The sequence below is a fragment of the Rhinatrema bivittatum genome, chromosome 1 (assembly GCF_901001135.1).
Source record: "Rhinatrema bivittatum chromosome 1, aRhiBiv1.1, whole genome shotgun sequence".
NCBI classification, from domain to species: Eukaryota; Metazoa; Chordata; class Amphibia; order Gymnophiona; family Rhinatrematidae; genus Rhinatrema; species Rhinatrema bivittatum.
In genome coordinates this window covers 414,593,682-414,615,298 of record NC_042615.1, presented here as the reverse complement: position 1 = coordinate 414,615,298, position 21,617 = coordinate 414,593,682, and the positions used below count along the sequence as shown (strand labels likewise).

At 46.6% G+C, this 21,617-nt stretch overlaps 1 protein-coding gene across 1 annotated transcript in view; it reads left to right on the top strand.

Moving 5' to 3' along the window:
• Positions 1-21,617, top strand: part of SLC49A3 (solute carrier family 49 member 3) — a 179,431-nt gene that overhangs the window by 44,245 nt on the left and 113,569 nt on the right. The window contains exon 4 of the mRNA XM_029602747.1: positions 2,487-2,706. Within this exon, the coding sequence (XP_029458607.1) occupies positions 2,487-2,706 (220 nt within the window). The remainder of the gene's footprint in view (positions 1-2,486; positions 2,707-21,617) is intronic.

Here is a 21,617-nt window from a genome sequence, read left to right as displayed (position 1 = left end):
CACGGGGAAAGCGGTCTCCGTGGCAGCCCCAGTCCTCTCCCCTCCTCCCAAAGGAGGAGGGGAGAGGACTTCGGGGGCTTCGGGAGCAGGGGAGAGGACTGGGGCTGCCACGGAGACCGGCACCCATGATCGCGGCGTGGGCAGGTGAGCGGGGTCTGGGGGAAAGCTTGCCACCTACCCTTACCCATGCCTCTACCGCCTGGGTCAGGGTAGGCGGTAAGTTTGCAGGTTAAACGCGCGACAAAACGGCAGGGAAAGGTAGCGTTAGTCGGGGCGCGGGTTACGGGATGCTAGGGGAATAGCTAATTGGCTCGTTTGCATGCAATATCGAGCTAATTCGCTCGTTTGCATGCAATATACATGCCGCGGGCGGAAGGGGTTACCCGGGGAATTTAGGACGCGGTAGGAGTAGGTTAAAGGGGATTCGGGATCGCAGGAAGGGCTAACGCGGCCGGAACGTGAGTTAGAAGCGGCTTAGGAGCAGGGTAAACGCGGCCGCACTTTACAGGATAGGCCTGAATGCCAGTAATAGCAGTGGCTATACCCTAAGTCAACTTGATTAATAGCTGTTAATGGACTTCTCCTCCAAGAACGTATCCAAACCTTTTTTAAACTCAGCTACACTAACTGCACTAACCACATCCTCTGGCAACAAATTCCAGAGCTTAACTGTGCGTTGAGTGAAAAATAATTTTCTCCAATTAGTTTTAAATGTGCTACTTTCTAACTTCATGGAATGCCCCCTAGTTCTTCTGTTATCCGAAAGAGTAAATAATCAATTCACAGATCAGTCCAGCCTCCTGGATTTTGTCTCCCAGCAGATGGAGACAGAGAAAGTTTTACTGACACTGCATAGAACCAAGTGTGCCACCAGCAGTCTCTCAGTATTTCTATGTCTTCAGCAGATGGTAGATGGTGCAAAACCTGCAATCTGGAGTTCACTTAAATAAATAAATAAATAAATAAATAAATAAATAAATAGGAGTAAGATGAAGACAGAATTTTGGAAGAGCCTTCCCAGAAGGTTGTTAGGTCCTGGTGGGGCCATCCCTCCTGGTTGAGGGGGGCACTCAGGGGGTTGATGACTCTTGATGTGCTTCTGCCCTGTGAGAGCACCGAAATCTGGTGGTGCCAGATCCCTCATGCCTCTTTCTTCCTCCCCGCTTGGCTGTGCTCCCTGTGGTGGCTCCTGAAGCAAAGACTATTGATAGGGAAGTATTTTTTTCCCCTTATTATAAATAAAAGGGATTGGTTGGAGCCGGGGAATATGGAGGCAGCCTCTCCAGCCAAACTGTTGGTTTCTTGGCGGTGTGTTCGAGCAGGGAATTGTTGATCGCCACTGGAGACTAGGGGGCTGAGCATGGGAGGATCTAAAAGCTGGCAGTTGGCTCATTCTACTCAACCTGTAATGCTGGGAGTGAACGATATAGATCTAGCAGCAACATGGCAAGTGGGCTCACTCAAGGAAAACAATTTATTTTTATTGATAAAAAAAAAAAAAAGAAACGTACAGAGGTCTGATATACTCGCTCCTGCTAGAGTCAGGAACAGGAGTTTTCCAGTTTCTGTTTTAACTGTTCCACTCAGCATAATTTCTCTCGCCATTTTATTCAACCTGCTGGCAGCGGGAGGTTGAGTATTGGTTACAAGGAAAACATTCACACTTAGCGGGAATAGTAGTGTGTTCGCAACATTATTCAACCCGCATGAGTACCGGTTGCAAGGAAAACATCTGGACTTGCTAGAGACATAAAGTTCCTGGATGTAATAAATGACTGCTTCATGGAGCAATTGGTTTAGGAACCAACGAGAGAGGGAGCTATTTTAGATTTAATTCTTAGTGGAACGCAAGATTTAGTGAGAGCTGTCCGATAATTTCAGTGGTAGTAGATTGTTTCTCAAAAATGGTCAACTTTGTACCTCTTCCTGGGTTGCTGTCTGCCTGGAGCTGGCCAGCCTCTTCTTTCAACACATATTCCACCTCAACTGCCTACCTGAACACGTTCTCTCAGTCCACTGCAAAATTCTGTTGTGGGCAAGTGATGATTAAAGTCATTTAACTTTTCTAATTTACTTTTTTCAAGATGACATGAGGAATGAAAACAGAAATTGGGAGACAAAGGGGCAATAGAGTTTTTCGGATGGTATAACAGTAGTGGTGATATCAGAAGTTAACCCTATAAGCAAAACGATTAGTTTAACCTTGAACAAATTACAGCAGGGATCATTTAGCGAGTTTTGTGTATAAAGCTGAATAAAATAAAAATGTAATTATTTTAGAATGCTTTTTAAAAGTAAAATATATTCCTAAAATTGAGTTAAAAGTCCAGTGTGTTGCACTAAATAGCACTTTTCCAAATAACAGTATTATTTTTCATTGATTTGTATCACATTTTTTTCTTGGTTTTGAAAATTGCTTTTTTTTATTTATTCATTCATTTTATCGTTGTATGTAGTTCATTGCATCTCCTCTTTGCTTGCTGCAGGTGATCTTTAGCTCGTGGTTGAACATGATTGGCAGCATCATTCGTTTTCTCAGCACTGTCCGCTTCGTTGATCAGGGTTCACAGAGCTATGTGTGTCTACTGATAGGGCAGTGCTTCTGTGCTGCTGCACAACCACTAGTCCTTTTCTCTCCGACTAAACTAGCAGCCCTGTGGTTTCCTGAGCACCAAAGAGCTACAGCAAATATGATTTCTTCAATGTGTAAGTAATGTTCTCAAAAATAAATTCACAACATTGTACAGATTACAATTTCTTATGAACAGAGCCCCCACTGCGGGAAGCTCAGGGGTAGAAGTAGCAGCAAGAGCTAAAAAAAATGTTTGCAGCAAAGTTTCTGAAATTCTGCTGCAATTCTGTAGCATGTTTTCAGAAATGTGGTCATTTTGCATTTTAAATAATGTACATAGTATTTTATATTATAAAAGGAAAGTAGTTATCCAGTCTTACTTGTATGTTCTTTTTGAGTAGTGAAAAGGGAACTCAGGTATCGGATGAAGAAAAGGACGGGGGTGGGGGATCAGCACAGAGAGGGATGAAAGTGGAGATCTCAGGGATGGGGGAGGAGGGAGGAAGGAGGTAGGAGGTGGAAAGACAACCAGGGATGGGGGAAACTGAGGAGTGAGGATCTGGGATAGGGGAAGTGTAGAGATCTAGAACAGAGAATATAGAAAGGGAAGAGGAGAGATGTTCCAGAATGTGGGAGAGGGGAAATAAACAGGATCTGGATAAAAAATTGGAGCCTCCCCTAACTCTGGTCCAGTTTCCCTTTGCATCTTTACATTTATTAAAAACGTGTTAATCACTTAATACTAAAAAGACCTAAGTGGTGCACAATAAAACATGCACAATAAAAAGAGAAAAAACTAAAATCATACATCATAAACACAAAAAACGTAAAATACAGTCTTTATATAAAACAATATTCTGATGCGACATTATTCTGGATGTAAAGCAGAGTAGATTTCAAAAAGTGTGACATTAGCCAAGGTATTGCCTACATGCAAATAAAAAAAGGTTTTTAAAAGTACTCTGAATGTTTTTAGACTGTCAAATAAAAGTATTTTCATGGAGAAAGACTTCCAAAGAGCTGGAGCTGCAACAGAGAATGCACACTCCCGCATCATATGAAGAATTGTAAATTTTAAATCCTTGAAATCTAGGATTCCCTCTTTGAGGACTCTTGCCCAAAGACCACAAAGAGATGGTTTTCATAGAATTGGTTAACTTTATTAATACTATTAGGAACTTATCAGTTACAGCATATATTATAAAAAGAAAATTAAGATAGTAAAAGCAGGAAAAAAAGCAAATAAGCGATCCAAGATGGCGACTTCAATGTTTACAGCGTGAGCTGCATCTGTTTTCCTTTTAAATTTCCTTTTCAAAATACTGCATACAGGTCAAAAACAAAGGGCAAAGGAGAGGTCTTACTCTGCAGCCTCGATGGATCCCTCTGTTACTGGTCTGATGGATGCACATGTTGTGTGCGGGACCGATTGGAGTACAGCCCTTGGAGGAGGGGGTTGGTGAAGAGGTGCATGCCTCGCCTCAGGGTCCATTTATTTCATTTTCCCCAGTCATGCGAACCCGACTATCTGCAGAGAACCGAATGTGCTGATGGGAGTGGGCGCAAGCTGATGATGCCGTTGCCCCGGGACTCCATGCAGGATCAGCGATTCACAGGAGAAATGGAGTAGACGCTGGAGAAGGCTCTGTTGCAGAGTCAGCTGGCTCGATGACAGAAGGAAGCTTTCAGAACAAGGGAGAGCTCATTTCTACCCGTCCTGTTAAATCTCTACAGAATTTTATGCAAATTGTATGGGTAAGATCTAAACAGATTACTCTTGGGTCTATATGGGAAGCTACTGAGAATCTTGTGGGCCTCCATTTCTTTACAACTTAATCCTTTGTAGCAAAAGTTAATGAAAATAGAATAATATCTCTGGAATCTTCTCATGTGACTTTTTCACAAACGTTTGAGAAGTTAAACAGGAAGTTCAAGGTTTGAGACCTATTCAGGAATTTTGATTAAAGAAAATCAGCTATTACAGAATAAATTAGAAAATCTGAAAAATATTGTTCGTGGGAAAAATCTTCAGTTCATAAACTTCTCTAAAATTCCACACTTACCTGCTAAGGATATGTTTAAGAAATATCTCATGGGAATATTTAAGTTACCAGAGCAAGCGGTTCCACCATTATCTAAATCTTACTGCCTGCCCTCCTATAAGAAGAGCAAGGAAGCTCAAGTGGGCTCTCAAGCTATGAACCCCCGATGCCATCTAATATGGATATCTCTAAAGTTCTGGAAACTTCATAGCGGAAGCGGCCACAATTTTGGTTACTTTTGTGTTGAAACCTGATCAAGATTGGGTCTTAAGATTATACTTTCAGCACTGTTCTGAATTTTTTTGCATCTTAAAGTTAGGGTATATCCTGATGTTTCCAGACAAACTCAGAAGAAGAGGAAACAGTTTCTGTTGATGAGACCCAGAGTTCTACAAATTGGTGTTACGGTCGTGGACCCTTGGGCCGGTTGGGACTGAGGATGGTATGCTATGGAAGGCCACAGCAAGCGTCCCAGCCGGGAGGCGGCTCAGAAAAGACACAGAGGAGGCTTCACCACTGGAAGTCTGAGGTCCCCCCAAGAGGAGCCCGTAGGGACCCAGACCTCTTGGACTTAGGTGGAGTCCTATGCGACCAAGGACCCAGGTAACAGCTGAAGAGATGGATGATGATTGGACCCAGGTGGATGAAGAGTCTTCACCCTCTGAAACCCGTGGCTCCCCCGGGAGGAGCCCGTGAGAGCCCGAGCCATTGGGACTTAGGAGAAACCTCTGGGCCAGCAAGTACCGGATATCTGAGCGGAGGGAGAGGCCAAAGTCGGAATTCAGGAGCAAAGCCGGGTCAGGAGCCAGGAGTCCGAGATCCACGCCAGAGCCAGGGATGAAGCAGAAGACGGAGTCGGAAACGGACCTGGGTCGGAAGCCAGAAGATCAGAAGACAATACCAAGCCAGGAACAGAAGTCAAAGAAGAAGTCGTGGGACGGAGCCGGGTCAGAAGCCAGAAGTCAGATGTCGATACCAAAACCAGGGGGCGGAAGCAGGAGACAGGTCAGGAAGCAAACCAGGTCGAAGACAGCAGCAATCCAAGAGAACACGGCAAATAGCAAGTCAGGAAACCTGAGGAACCTCATTGCAAGGCGAGGATCCAATCCCAGCTGCAGGGTAATATACCCTGCAGCGTCTGACATCATCCTAGGAGCTGTCCTTGGTTTCCCGCGCTGGCCCCTTTAAGACTGGAGCCCCTGCGCGCACCTAGGGGCTGGGGCCAGCGACAAGGAGTCGTCGGCGTCTCCCTCGCAGTGGGGACGCTGCGGCAGGCCGCAGAACAGGCCTGGGAGGCCGGAGACGGACTCACGCGGGCCGGGCCGGCCCCAAGGTAGGTGGTGGGACCGGGGCATGGGCTGGTCCCGCAACAGTACCCCCTTCCTATGCCACCTCCCTGGGGGCCTGGGTTTGCCTGGGTAATCCAGATGGAACTGACGGAGAAGGCCTTTGTCCAGGATGTTGACGGCATGCTCCCAGGAATTCTCTTAGGGACCATAACCCTCCCAAGAGAGAAGGTACTCCCAATGCCTGTGATGGAACCGTACATCAAGCACATCTTTAACCTGATAAATGGTGTCCTCCTGCACCTCAGGCATGGCGGGTGTAGGCGACTTCTTGTGATAAGGAGAGAGGACCAAGGGTTTCAACAAGGAAACGTGGAAGACGTTGTGGATCCTGAGTGTGTGTGGAAGATGAAGGCGATAGGAGACTGCCACAATCCTGTCTTTAACCGCAAAGGGCCAATGTACTTAGGAGCCAACCGCATCGAAGGAAGCCGTAAACGGAGGTGTTTGGTACTTAGCCACACCTTCTCTCTGGGAAGGAACACTGGAGCTGGCCGTCGCAAACGATCAGCCACTTTCTTCATAATAACTGCCGCGTGCTGGAGTCTCTCCCGGGTGGATTGCCAGATCTGGCGTAACAGTCGGGCGGTGGTTTGTACGGTTGGAGACGGCACATCTACTGGCAATGGAAAAGGAGGCCGCAGGCATCTGCCATAAACCATGTAGAAGGGGGACTTGCCGGTGGAAGAGTGCTTGTGGTGATTATAAGAGAACTCTGCCCATGGGAGCAGAGCCACCCAGTCATCTTGCAGGTCTCCCACGAACGAACGGAGAAACGTCTTCAAGGTCCGGTTTACACGTTCTACTTGACCGTTAGCTTGGGGATGGAAGGCGGTGGTGAAGTCAAGTTGGACCCCGAGCTTCTCACACAGCGCTTGCCAATACTTAGCTGTAAACTGAGAACCCCTATCCGAGGCGATGTGTAGGGGGAGCCCATGAAGGCGAAAGATATGTTGCGTAAACAAGTTCGCCAGTTCAGGCGCTGAGGGCAGTTTGGGGAGAGGCACAAAGGGGCCATCTTTGAGAATCTGTCTATGACAACCCATATCACCGTTTTCCCCTCTGAAGCAGGCAGGTTTACGACAAAGTCCATAGATAAGTGAGTCCATGGTTCCGTGGGGACTGGCAGAGGCCGAAGAAGACCCCAGGGGTGGCCGATGGAAGTTTTCTGTCGGGCGCAGGTCGGGCAAGAGTTAACGTAGAGGCAAACATCCCTCTTAAACTGGGGCCACCAGTAATACTCCGAGAGTAATTCCTGGGTCCTGGTTACTCCCGGATGACCGGCCATTAGAGAATCGTGTGCCTAGGAAAGAACCTTTTCCGCAGTCGGAGGGGGCACCACAGTTCTCCCCATCGGGACCGTGTTGGAGGCTGCGAGGAGCACCTTGGCTGGATCAAGGATGTACTGCGGTGGATCTGGAATATCCTCCATTTCTGCTGAATGGGAGAGAGCGTCTGCCCGGACATTCTTATCAGCTGGCCGGCCGGTCGGTAGCGGAGGAGAAAATCAAAGCGGCTGAAAAAGAGAGACCACCTAGCCTGCCGGGGATTAAGGCGCTGGGCACGGCATAAGTACTCCAGGTTTTTATGGTCTGTATATACAACCACAGGCTGTTGGGCCCCCTCCAACCATTGGCGCCACTCTTCGAATGCCAGTTTGATGGCTAGTAATTCTTTATCCCCTATTCCATAGTTCTTTTCTGCCGGCAAGAATTTCCATGAGAAGTAGGAGCAGGGCAGGAGCTTACCTCCTGGAGATAATTGACTTAGGACGGCCCCGACAGCAATGCGGAGGCATCTACTTCCACGACAAACTGTCGTTGGGGATCGGGGTGCCGGAGGCATGTGTCCTGGAGAAATGCCTCCTTCAGTTTCTGGAAGACCTGTATGGCTGCCACTGGCCAGTTCTTTGCATCTGATCCCTTCTTGGTAAGGGCCGTCAAGGGTGCCACCATCTGGGAATAATGTGGGATAAACTGCCGGTAGAAATTGGCACCCCGAGGAACCTCTGCAGCGCCTTGACCCCCACCGGCTGAGGCCAATCTTTGATGGCAGTGACCTTCTCTGGGTCCATATGGAACCCCGTGGAGGACACAATGTACCCTAGGAAGGGTAACGATTCCTGTTCGAATAAGCATTTCTTGAACTTTGCGTAAAGCCGATTATCACATAACTTCTGTAACACCCGACGAACATCCTGGCGGTGAGTCTGTAGATCCTTGGAGTAGATGAGCACATCATCTAGATAAACAATTACTGAGGTGTGTAACATCTCTCGTAGAACCTCGTTCATGAGGTTCTGAAACACTGCCGGGGCATTGCAGAGACCGAAGGGCATGACCCGGTATTCATAGTGTCCGTCCCTCGTATTAAATGTGGTCTTCCACTCGTCTCCCGGCCGAATTCTCACTAGGTTATATGCTCCGCGAAGGTCTAACTTGGTAAACACCCTGGCCCCCTGCAGTTGGTCCAAGAGTTTTATTTATTTATTTATTTATTTAAGGTTTTTTTTATACCGGCATTCAAGAACTCGTTCTCATCATGTCGGTTTACAGAAAACAGGGGTGCAAAAATATAACCAAAAACATAAATAAACGTGGAGAAGAGAAGCAGTTACAATTAACAAGGGCTAATGAACTGGGATTGTAAGAAATAAAAGAGATAGAGGAGGATAAATATATACAAGTGTACAATGTAAATAAGGAGTCCACTATATATACAAGAGAACAAAATAAATATGGAGTCCACTCCAATATGGAGTCCACTCCAATATGGAGTCCACTCCAATATGGAGTTCCGGGATCAAGGGCAGAGGATACCGATCTCGCCAGGTAATGCTGTTCAAACCACGGTAATCTATGCAGGGTCGGAGTGACCCGTCTTTCTTTGCTATGAAGAAGAAGAAACCTGCCCCGGCTGGAGATGTAGATGGTCGGATGAACCCCCGATCCAGGTTCTCCCGGATGTATGCCGACATGGCTTGAGTCTCCGGGAGGGACAACGGGTAGACCCGTCCTCGTGGCGGTGTGGTACCTGGGAGCAGGTTGATTGCGCAGTCAAAAGGGCGGTGCTCCGGGAGGATCTCAGCCTTCTCTTTGGAGAACACATCGAGATAATCCTGATAGTGAGGTGGCAGACCCAGAGTCGATGTCAAGAGAGGAATCGGTGGCCGAGTAACCGTGGCTAGGCAGGAATCAAAGCACGCAGGTCCCCAGGATGCCACTTGAAGGGAATCCCAAGCGATTACGGGCGAGTGCTTCCGAAGCCAAGGTAGGCCCAGGATGACCGGGTGCATGGACTTCTCTAAAATGAAGAAGGAGATCTCCTCCTGATGCAGAACACCCGTGTGTAGAACGAGAGGCTTGGTGCGGGTGGTGATGGCGCCAGGAAGGATTCTCCCCTGAATGGAGGACACGCGGAGAGGGGGTCGTTGGGGTTGAACTCCGATCTGGAGTTGCTGAACCAGAACTTGAAGTATGAAGTTACCCCCCGCTCCAGAGTCGATCAAGGCTTGCGTCTCGAACTCTCCCTCCGGGAGGAGTAAGGTCACCAGCACAAAGCACAGGGAGTTGGAAGCGGTGTGACCCAGGGTTAGCTCCCCGACTGTCCCTAGGTCTGAGCGTTTCCTGGACGTTCACTACAACTGGCAAGGAAATGGCCCTTGCCACCGCAGTACAGGCATAGGCTCAGCGACCGGCGTCTCCTTCTTTCTTCTTGGGAGATGGGTCCCCAACCCACCTGCATGGGCTCGATACCTTGGGCCCCTGAAGAAACAGGCAGAGAACTCCCGCTGCGGGAAGGAGCAGATCCAAAGGGCCCCAGCCTATGAGTCGGCCTGTTTTCTCGAAACCGGCGCTGGATGCGGCGGTCCACACGGCCTGCGAGATCAAAGCGTCCAGGTCATCAGGGAGGTCTCGAGCCGCCAATTCATCTTGCAGCTTTGGGGAGAGACTCTCCAGAAAAATGCCGTGCAGGCTGTCGCTCCTCCAGTTTAGTTCGGTGGCGAGAGTCTGGAAATCCACGGCGTGTTCTGCCAGAGGCCGGTTCCCCTGGCGTAACTGAAGTAACTCTGAGGCAGCAGTAGGCTTGTGGGAGGCTTCGTCGAAGACCTGCCTAAAGGCAGAGACAAAGTGCTCCAGGTTGTCCAGGCGAGGATCTTGACGCTTCCAAAGGTTGGAGGCCCATGCCAGGGGTCTCCCGTCCAACAGAGAAATAATGAAACTTGTCTTGACCCGGTCAGTCGTAAACTGAAGCGGAAGCAGGTTGAAGCGAATGTAGCACTGGTTCAGGAACCCTCGGCACAGTTTCGCGTCTCCAGAATACCGCAAAGGTACTGGCATCTGGATAGGGGCTGTAGCTGCGGAAGTGGCCCCAGTTCCTGGTACCGTGGAGCTGGCAGCCGTGGCTCCGCTGACACAGTCGGCTAACCCCTGTACAGTCGCCATCAGAGCGTCGAGGCAGGTCTGCTGCTGTTGCAGCCTCTGGGCAATACCCGGAATGGCTTTCAGGCTGGCAAGGTCCGCAGGGTCCATGGCCTTGCAAAATGTTACTGTCGTGGAACCTTGGGCCAGTTGGGACTGAGGATGGTATGCTATGGAAGGTCACAGCAAGTGTCCCAGCCGGGAGGCGGCTCAGAAAAGACACAGAGGAGGCTCGCACCACTGGAAGTCCGAGGTCCTCCCAGGAGGAGCCCGTAGGGACCCGGACCTCTTGGACTTAGGTGGAGTCCTATGTGACCAAGGACCCAGGTAACGGCTGAAGAGATGGATGATGATTGGACCCAGGTGGATGAAGAGTCTTCACCCTCGGAAGCCCGTGGCTTCCACGGGAGGAGCCCGTGAGAGTCCGAGCCGCTGGGACTTAGGAGAAACCTCTGGGCCAGCAAGTACCGGATACCTGAGCGGAGGGAGAGGCTGAAGTCGGAGTCCAGGAGCAAAGCCGGGTCAGGAGCCAGGAGTCCGAGATCCACGCCAGAGCCAGGGACGAAGCAGAAAACGGAGTCTGAAATGGAGCCGGGTTGGAAGCCAGAAGGTCGGAAGACAATACCAAGCCAGGAACAGAAGTCGAAGAAGAAGTCGTGGGACGGAGCCGGGTCAGAAGCCAGAAGTCAGATGTTGATACCAAAAGCAAGGGGCGGAAGCAGGAGACAGGTCAGGAAGCAAGCCGGGTCGAAGACAGCAGCAATCCAAGAGAACACAGCAACTAGCAAGTCAGGAAACCTGAGGAACCTCGTTGCAAGGCGAGGATCCAATCCCAGCTGCAGGGTAAAATAAGTGACGGGGAGTTGGCGGCATCTCCCTCGCAGTGGGGACGCCGCGGCAGGCCGCGGATCAGGCCTGGGAGTTTGGAGATGGACTCGCACGGGCCAGGCCGGCCCCAAGGTAGGTGGAGGGACCGGGGCACGGCCCGGTCCCGCAACAATTGGGGCTTTTTTTTCTTCTAAAGTTTCCATGTAAATATTTGATAAAATTTAAAGGCCTCTCTTATGTATTTTTTATTCCCTCTTAATTATCTTTGGTCTCAGTGAAAAGTTGGTTCAGCAGTCAAAGGGAACTGAATTATATTTGCCTGATTCTCCCATAGTCGGTGGAGTATTCTCATTGATAATATCTCTGTTTTATTTTCACTGCTCTTTTTCCTTATTTTCCCTTTCTGGATATACCTGGAATTGTGTTATTGGATCTCTTATTGGGGACTTTTGGGATAGTAAGAAATGATCTATATCTCCTACTATTCTTTTGATTGTATTATAGAAAATTTTTCATTCTGCTTTTCCTTTTCTGTTCAAGATGTTGTAATATAATGGAAAGTGTATAAATAAAAAATAAAAACAGTAAAAGCGGAGAGAGAAAGAGTGTTCTAAGTTCTTTCTTTGTGTCCCATGTTACATGGTGATAATTCATAAATTTACATATTAATTCCTGTGATATCACTACTTTGATCTGATATTGATTGGAAATTATCATCTCACAGTTTAGTTTATAGTGCTATGTAAGGGATGTAAGCTCGCAATTCACGAGAAATTTTCAGTAACTTTCCAGACCTTGAGCATATAAATAGTCTATTGATAACACAGTAGTTACATTTTCAAATCTGTGTAGAGCTTCCTTCATTCTTTCCCATGGTTCATAATGAGAGGAGTTCAGTGCCTTGTAACTCAAGTGCCTGCCTTTACCAACAGATTCTTAGTTTAATCCTGGCTGTGTCTTTTCCAGTCCTCAAGGTCGAACCCGAGATCAGTAGAGTACTGAAAAATTCCTATGATTAGTAAAGGCTTTTAACTGTGCTGTTTTGTACTCAGAGAGAGAGAAACAAAATTGGCCTAAGAATTCACAGATCTCGGGCTTTGTTTAACAATAGGGAAGACCCCAATTTCTGTATTCCGTGGTCACAATATTTAGGAGTATTGGAGGTTGCATTTCTTTAATGTCGGGACCACTTTGATTCCTAAAGAGGCACTTAAGAGTCTCGGGGTTATTCTGAATATGAAATTATCCTTGCAGGGACAAATCTCAACGGTAGTAAAAAGTGTGTTTTGTTAGTTGTGCCAGATCTGGCAAATTCATTCTTTTCTTGACAAATATAATTTGGCTATAGTGATTAATGCCTTGGTGACTAGCTGCCTAGATTTTTTCAATTCGTTGAACAAAGGCTTACCAGCCTATAGTTTGTAGCATTTATAATATCTGCAAAATATAACACAATACATTAAAAGCTTCAGTAGAAAGTAGAAAGTTTCCAGATCATTTATCACTCTGAGAATAAGGTAGTGAGTTCCATAATGAGAGACCATAACAGGAAAAAGCTCTTTTTCTTCATTGCCATTAGATTAATATTATCTGGGACCTTAAAATAATTGTTGAGAGGAGTGAAGTGGTCTAGTAGGAAAGTATATGCAAACCCAGTCTGTGAGGTAAGTAGGAGCAGAATCACGAAGAATATTAAACACCCATAACGGTATTTTGCATGGAATATATTTTATCTGGGCTTTTAAGATAGTATTTTTAAACAATAATTACACCTCATGCAAACTTCAACCTTGGCAACTGCTCTTTGTAGTTTTGTTTATAATTTCCTCAGTTTATTGTAGTCTTTTTCAGTTTAATGCTATTTCAGTAATTTTACTTAGTATCTGCCTTCCATTGATCGTTAAATTTAATAGCATTATGATCATTAATGGAAGGCGCCCCAACACGGATGTGTGGGTTCCCGCTGCATCCATGCGGGCGCAGCCTCCACCACACCAAGGCCAGGCTTACCTTGCATGCGTGGAGGGAGGGAGAGCCTGGATTCGATCCTTTTTCACGGAGGCTGGCGGCCATGGCGCTGGCAGCCTTCGGCCGACGCCACGAGTGGGTGGTCTGCCATCATGATGGGAACACTGCTGCTGTCGCTCTCCCCGGCTGGTCTGATGTTGGGCGTGGTGACATCATCAGAGCGCACCACTGATGCCAGGCCACAGGATTGGCTGGGGTGAGCAACGCAGTGACATCGACAAGTTGGAGGGTAAGTGAGAAACTTAAAACCTGCCAACTCCCCTTTGTTCTGCTTTCTTCTTTCCTGTCCCTGACGCGGCGCAATTCCCCGTCCAACCCACCGATTATTAGCCAGTACAAATTGTTAGGTAGCAAATTATTGGTGTTTATTGTTATTCTGTCTTGGCGTTGGTGAGATAGTCTTGGAAAGACTTGTAACACTAGACGCTGTAAAATGAAGCAGGGAGGTGTTGGTAAGGAATAGAGTGGCTTTGGGGCCACCACTTGGTGCCTGGCCACATATGACGAAGGTCAGGCCCGGGATGGGGCCTTGATAAATCGATGGCCAGGCACATTTGCGAGGGGCACCAGCGGGGCCTGCTGTGTGGTAGCCAGCCTGGACCCTCCAGTGACAGTGATCTGCCGCTGTTCGGGGGCTCGTGGTGCGCAAGACTACCCTCCCTCCCATTTCTGCTTGGGTGGAATGAAACAGGGATGTTGACACCTGCCCTGCAGTTGAGATTAGGCAGTGGTTACAGGATTCGCCGCCTAAATTAGACTCCAGTGTTAGGGTACTCTAATAAACAGCTGCGGCATTTTGCATCCCAGTAATATCTCATGTTTCCTTGTATGTACATGTAACGTTGGGTGTCTGGCCCGGATGGGCGGGGTGGGATAGAACCACAGGTCTCCAGGCAGCCTGGTTATTGCCAAGCGGATCCACCACCAGGGGCGGATTGGCCTATCGGGGCTTCGGGCATGCCCCGGTGGGCCGGTCACCCTAATCACGTGACAGGTGTTGCTTGCGGCCACCAGCAGCAGCCATCCGCCTAAGTGCTGCTTTTGTATTTTTGCCACGACACCAGTCACGGTTTCATGGGAACGACAGCAGTGTAGGTGGAGGCTGGCTACTGCGGCTGGGCCTTTTCTTCTTCCCACACCTGCCCCACTGGCCCGGAACAGGAAGTGACGTGCAGTGGGGGGCGGGGGGAAGAAGAAAGCCATGCTACATGAAAAAATAGCGGCGGCAGCAGCAGCCCCGAGCAAAATCAGAAGCAGCCAGAAATAAGCACAGGAGACAGCAGAATTAGCCTCCTGTGGTCGATAGGAATCTTCTTTCTTGGCATGTGGGGACTAGAGGAGGAGGCTGCTGCGGCTACCATTTGTGCTCGGGGGGGGGGGGGGGCAGGAAATGAGAGAGAGAGACAGCCAGCTTGTCTGTAAGTGAGAGAATGTATGTGTCATTGAGAGTGTGCATGTGTAACTGTGAGAGCATTTGATTGAGATCATCTATGTAAAGTGTGTGAGAGAGAGCATGTGTGTGATTTAGAGAAACTAGTCAGAGAGGTGATGTGTGTGTGTATGTGTGTATAGGAGAGACAATGGAAGTGACTGGTCAGGGAGATGACTGGAGTGTGTGTGTGGGTAAGAGAAAAACTGGTCAGGAGATGATTGGTGTGTGAGAGACAGAAACTGGTATGTGTGTGTGAGAGAAAGAAAGTGATTATGGGAATGAGAAGCCTGTGCATGTGGAGAGAGCTAGCATAGGAGTGAGAAACCTGGGTGTGTGTGAGACACAGCATGGGAGTGAGAAGCCTGTATATGTAAGACAGAACATGGAAGTGGGAAGCCTGTGTGTGTGTGAGAGAGAGAGACTGATCGGGAAGGTGACTGGTGTGTGTGTAAGAGAAAGACTGGTCGGGAGATGATTGGTGTGTGAGAGACAGAGAGATTGGTCATGGGCCCTAAGGAAGAGAACCATGAGTACAGAGCTGTATCCACTACTGCTGCTTCTGGTGTGTGCTACGGCCTGCATGGAAGAGGAGTAGAAGAGCTGCTGGACGGGGTTAGTAAAGGTGGCTTTTAAAGTTTATTTTTCTTGATTGACTGCCATTTTAATTACTGAATATTATATGATGTGTCTGCTGTTTTAAATATTTTATTGGTGTTTGGAGAAATTTAAAATTTTTATGAGTTTTTAATTGTTGGCTATTATTCTATTCATAGTTGTGAAACATTTATTCTGCTTATTAGTATAGTTATACAATTATTTCTGCGTTGGGATCTATAGCTGTTTGGCTAGTTCTGTTTTCCTAATAGGAGGTGTATTGGTGTTTAGGGCCTGATTTAATATTTGTAGTGTTGCCTTTTCATCGATAGGATTATAACTGTTTGAGTGCATTCCATAATACAGGTGTAACTGTGTGCAGATTAGTTTATGTGCATTACTGCAAATCCTGGGAGTATGTTAGGTCGGTTCTGTGTATGTGACCAAGGTGAAGTATTTTACTGTATCAGTCTATTTGTTGTATTTTCTCAAGAGGACATGCATTAGTGATAAACTGCTGTCTTTTCATAAGTAGGGCTATTGAGCCTGGTAGTTGGAGTTTGTGTTGCTGTTACTGAAATGACACTAGAACCAGAATATATTTTTTGTAAAGGTGAGTTGTATGGGGAATGTTGTAATTCTGCTTTACATCCATAATTGTGGGTCAGGGGGGTTCCTGTGGATACAAACTGTACTTTTACATTTAGCCTTATGATGTTCATGTGTTCAGTGTGTCACGCATGTGAGAACCATCTGTCAGGTGTGTCCCGACAGAAAAAAGATTGAGAAGCACTGCTCTAAAGCCCACTCAGACTCTCCTCTCTTGGGCCCTGCCTGGGTTTTCTCTGACCACCAATGTTTTTTTACTTATTCACAGACAGAGGGGGAGAAAAGCAAACATAAGTGAGCATGTCTGAATGTATGAGGCAGTGAGGGTGTGTATGTCAGCATGTGTGAGCGTTAGAGTGCAAGTGTGTCAGTGAGCATATGTGCAAGGGAGAGAATGACAGCATGTGTGAGTGTGCATAAGTCTGAGCATGTGTATGAGCGTGACTGGACGGATGAGTCAGAGTTTGTGTGCCACTGAACATCTGTAGGCCACTCCAACCCGGGAAAGACGTCGTCCGAGGGAGCCAGGCCGAACAGAACCAGAAGGCTCAGGAACGCTGACGTGAACACCAAGGAGGGCAGGACACCAGGAGGCGAAACACCAGGAGACCTGGACGAGGACCTCAGGCACGAAGACATGGCATGACGAGGAACAGACGAAACGAGGAACTCCATGGAGAAGATAGAAGACCTGATGGAGATCTGGCAAGCAGGAGCCTCCAGAATGAAGTAACTCCGATGCAAGGCGAAGACTGAAGTGATGGAGCAGCCCTTTATAGGGCTGGAGCAGGAAGTCCAATCTTAGGTGGGGCCAGCACACTTCCTGTGTCTGGCCCTTTAAATCCTGTAGAGAGGCGCGCATCGGCGCCTAAGGAAGGAGGAAGAAGCTGTGTAGGACCGCGGACAGTGGTGCTCTCCTGCACGCTGCAATGGCAGAGCAGGGGAGGCAGGCCGGTCGCAGGCAAGCCCCGGGGCAGCCTCCAGGCTGCCAAACGAGGACCCCATCGATGGCGTTGCGGCTCCCGGCCGTGGGGGCAGGCTGACGATGGCTCCCTGCCGTGGGGGCAGGCTTCAGAGTGACCTCCGGGCCGCAGAAGGAAAACACAGTCCACGGCTCCAGCCGCATGGGAGACTCAACTTCAGCGGCGTCTGTGCCGCATCGGGCAGGCACGAGGGGTGGCCGACGGCCGCAGGAGCAGGAAAAGTCCACGGCTCCGGCCGCAGCGGAAGGCCTGACTCCAGTGGCACCAGCCGCGTCAGGCAGCACAGTAAAAGGTGAGCAAGGCCTGCTGCGGGGGAACCCGCGGGCAGGGTTCATGACAGTTTTCTTGCTCATTGATTATAGCATGTTGGTTTACATCTATTATATCTTATCAGACATTTACAGAGATAACATAAAATAAAGGAAGCGCCTACAGCTCAAGTCTCCTGTCATATTCCCAAAAATGACTTCTTATATTCTTGAGTAACTCTTGCCAAACTGGGGTAAATCCAAATGCTTTGCTCTAAAAATAACTCATTAACTTTGCAGAAATGTATTACATACTTAAATCTTGTTCAAACACAAGGGAGACTAAAAACATAGCTCTTTATTTCTCTTCCAGATTAGATTTCTCCAAGAAGGCAGTGAAATTCAAACTATCCATTGATGGTTGGCCTGCATCTCTTTCTTCCCATGGGAAAAAAAAAGTTTTATTTACAGGTGGAATCGCAACAGCTGATGCATATATTTCTTTGATCAAATAATTTAAAAAATTCTGCTAGGGCATCATCCCAGAAACTTTGGGAAAATTTAATAACCAAAAATGTACATGTCTAATATAGTTCTCAACATTCTTTCATCATCCTATGTATAAACTCTCTATCTTGTATTGTTGTGGCATTCACAGTTTTAATTTCATTGACATCTTTTTCCAAATTTTCAGTTGTTCCCATTTGTTCCTGATTTAAATACTCCTGATCATGATCCAATGTTTCCACTTTTAAAGCCAAAGGACTTCAGAAGAACATTTAACTATAGAAATATCTAATTTGACCAGCACTGACCCCAGGGAGTCCAGCATGACAACAGGAGGCTTTACAGGCAAAGCTTGAGACTTGCCCAAAGCAATTGTCATCAAACTTTGGAATGTGTTGATATTCAGACTCCCCTCAGAGCTCTAGGTTGACAAAACTCTTCCTTCCTTACGTTGACTCCGTTCTGCCTATTTCCCAAGTACAGGCTGGAATTTTGGTCCACCTCCTGCTACTGCGCTCGCCACACAAAGAGAATGCTGAAGCCTGGCTCCTTCTGCTTCCATGCTACTGACATCATTGGTCAATGCACCTTCACCCACCCAATCCAGCATCACCTCTCCATGGTGAGAGCTGTCAATATAGGGAGCTCAAGGATGCTTCCTCCTTAGGCTAGTCCAGTGCTCTTCCACTGGTCTCGATAATGGGGACCGATGAGCCCTCCATTACAGGCCCACGAGTGACAAACTGATCTATCCTCCACTGGAAAGGTGGGGAAGCCTGAGCTTCAGAGGGAAAAACTCATACTTAACCCTAACTTTTCACCAGCATTGCAAACGGCAGCAACAAAGAAATAAATCACCCAGCAGAAGTTCAGCATTGCAGTAATTCATGTTGCAATTTTGAATCCAACCCCTAATTCCCATCGGCTTGAGATTTAGCTACTTTGAATAATTTTGTGTCATCTGCAAATCCGATAACCTTGCTCATCCCTCCCTTTTCAGGATCATTTATAAATATATTAAAAAGCAATGGTCCCAGCACAGATCCTTGGAGCACACCACAATTTACCTTTCTCCATTGAGAATCCTACTATCTTTTCCTATTTTTTAGCCTGTTACCAATGTCATTACCTCCTATCCTATGACTCTATTTCCAGATGAGCCTCTCATGAAGGACTTCGTCAAACACCTTTTGAAATTCCAGATATGCTCTATTAACCAACTCACCCTTCTCCACATGTTTATGAACCCTGCAAAAAAATCTAACAGATTTGTAAGACAAGACGTCCCTTTGTTAAATCCATATTGGCTCTGCCCCATTAATCTATGTCTTTCCAGATAAGAACATAAGAACATAAGAAAATGCCATACTGGGTCAGACCAAGGGTCCATCAAGCCCAGCATCCTGTTTCCAACAGTGGCCAATCCAGGCCATAAGAACCTGGCAAGTACCCAAAAACTAAGTCTATTCCATGTAACCATTGCTAATGGCAGTGGCCATTCTCCAAGTGAACCCAATAGCAGGTAATGGACCTCTCCTCCAAGAACTCATCCAATCCTTTTTTAAACACAGCTATACTAACTGCACGAACCACATTCTCTGGCAACAAATTCCAGAGTTTAATTGTGCGTTGAGTAAAAAAGAACTTTCTCCGATTAGTTTTAAATGTGCCCCATGCTAACTTCATGGAGTGTCCCCTAGTCTTTCTACTATCCGAAAGAGTAAATAACCGATTCACATCTACCCGTTCTAGACCTCTCATGATTTTAAACACCTCTATCATATCTCCCCTCAGTCGTCTCTTCTCCAAGCTGAAAAGTCCTAACCTCTTTAGTCTTTCCTCATAAGGGAGTTGTTCCATTCCCCTTATCATTTTGGTAGCCCTTCTCTGTACCTTCTCCATCGCAATTATATCTTTTTTGAGATGCGGCGACCAGAATTGTACACAGTATTCAAGGTGCGGTCTCACCATGGAGCGATACAGAGGCATTATGACATTTTCCGTTTTATTCATCATTCCTTTTCTAATAATTCCCAACATTCTGTTTGCTTTTTTGACTGCTGCAGCACACTGAACCGACGATTTCAATGTGTTATCCACTATGACACCTAGATCTCTTTCTTGGGTTGTAGCACCTAATATGGAACCCAACATCGTGTAATTATAGCATGGGTTATTTTTCCCTATATGCATCATCTTGCACTTATCCACATTAAATTTCATCTGCCATTTGGATGCCCAATTTTCCAGTCTCACAAGGTCTTCCTGCAATTTATCACAATCTGCTTGTGATTTAACTACTCTGAACAATTTTGTGTCATCTGCAAATTTGATTATCTCACTCGTCGTATTTCTTTCCAGATCATTTATAAATATATTGAACAGTAAGGGTCCCAATACAGATCCCTGAGGCACTCCACTGTCCACTCCCTTCCACTGAGAAAATTGCCCATTTAATCCTACTCTCTGTTTCCTGTCTTTTAGCCAGTTTGCAATCCACGAAAGGACATCGCCACCTATCCCATGACTTTTTACTTTTCCTAGAAGCCTCTCATGAGGAACTTTGTCAAACGCCTTCTGAAAATCCAAGTATACTATATCTACCGGTTCACCTTTATCCACATGTTTATTAACTCCTTCAAAAAAGTGAAGCAGATTTGTGAGGCAAGACTTGCCCTGGGTAAAGCCATGCTGACTTTGTTCTATTAAACCATGTCTTTCTATATGTTCTGTGATTTTGATGTTTAGAACACTTTCCACTATTTTTCCTGGCACTGAAGTCAGGCTAACCGGTCTGTAGTTTCCCGGATCGCCCCTGGAACCCTTTTTAAATATTGGGGTTACATTTGCTATCCTCCAGTCTTCAGGTACAATGGATGATTTTAATGATAAGTTACAAATTTTTACTAATAGGTCTGAAATTTCATTTTTTAGTTCCTTCAGAACTCTGGGGTGTATACCATCCGGTCCAGGTGATTTACTACTCTTCAGTTTGTCAATCAGGCCTACCACATCTTCTAGGTTCACCGTGATTTGATTCAGTCCATCTGAATCATTACCCATGAAAACCTTCTCCATTACGGGTACCTCCCCAACATCCTCTTCAGTAAATACCGAAGCAAAGAAATCATTTAATCTTTCCGCGATGGCCTTATCTTCTCTAAGTGCCCCTTTAACCCCTTGATCATCTAACGGTCCAACTGGCTTTCTGCTTCGGATATATTTTAAAAAGTTTTTACTGTGAGTTTTTGCCTCTACAGCCAACTTCTTTTCAAATTCTCTCTTAGCCTGTCTTATCAATGTCTTACATTTAACTTGCCAATGTTTATGCTTTATCCTATTTTCTTCTGTTGGATCCTTCTTCCAATTTTTGAATGAAGATCTTTTGGCTAAAATAGCTTCTTTCACCTCCCCTTTTAACCATGCCGGTAATCGTTTTGCCTTCTTTCCACCTTTCTTAATGTGTGGAATACATCTGGACTGTGCTTCTAGAATGGTATTTTTTAACAATGACCATGCCTCTTGGACATTTTTTACTTTTGTAGCTGCTCCTTTCAGTTTTTTTCTAACAATTTTTCTCATTTTATCAAGTTTCCCTTTTGAAAGTTTAGCACGAGAGCCTTGGATTTGCACACTGTTCCTTTTCCAGTCATTAAATCAAATTTGATCATATTATGATCACTATTGCCAAGCGGCCCCACCACCGTTACCTCTCTCACCAAGTCCTGTGCTCCACTGAGAATTAGATCTAAAATTGCTCCCTCTCTCGTCGGTTCCTGAACCAATTGCTCCATAAAGCTATCATTTATTCCATCCAGGAACGTTATCTCTCTAGCGTGACCCGATGATACATTTACCCAGTCTATATTGGGGTAATTGAAGTCTCCCATTATTACTGCACTACCAATTTGGTTAGCTTCCCTAATTTCCCTTAGCATTTCACTGTCCATCTCACCATCTTGACCAGGTGGATGGTTCTTAAAAAATAGCTTCTACCATGTTGCCGA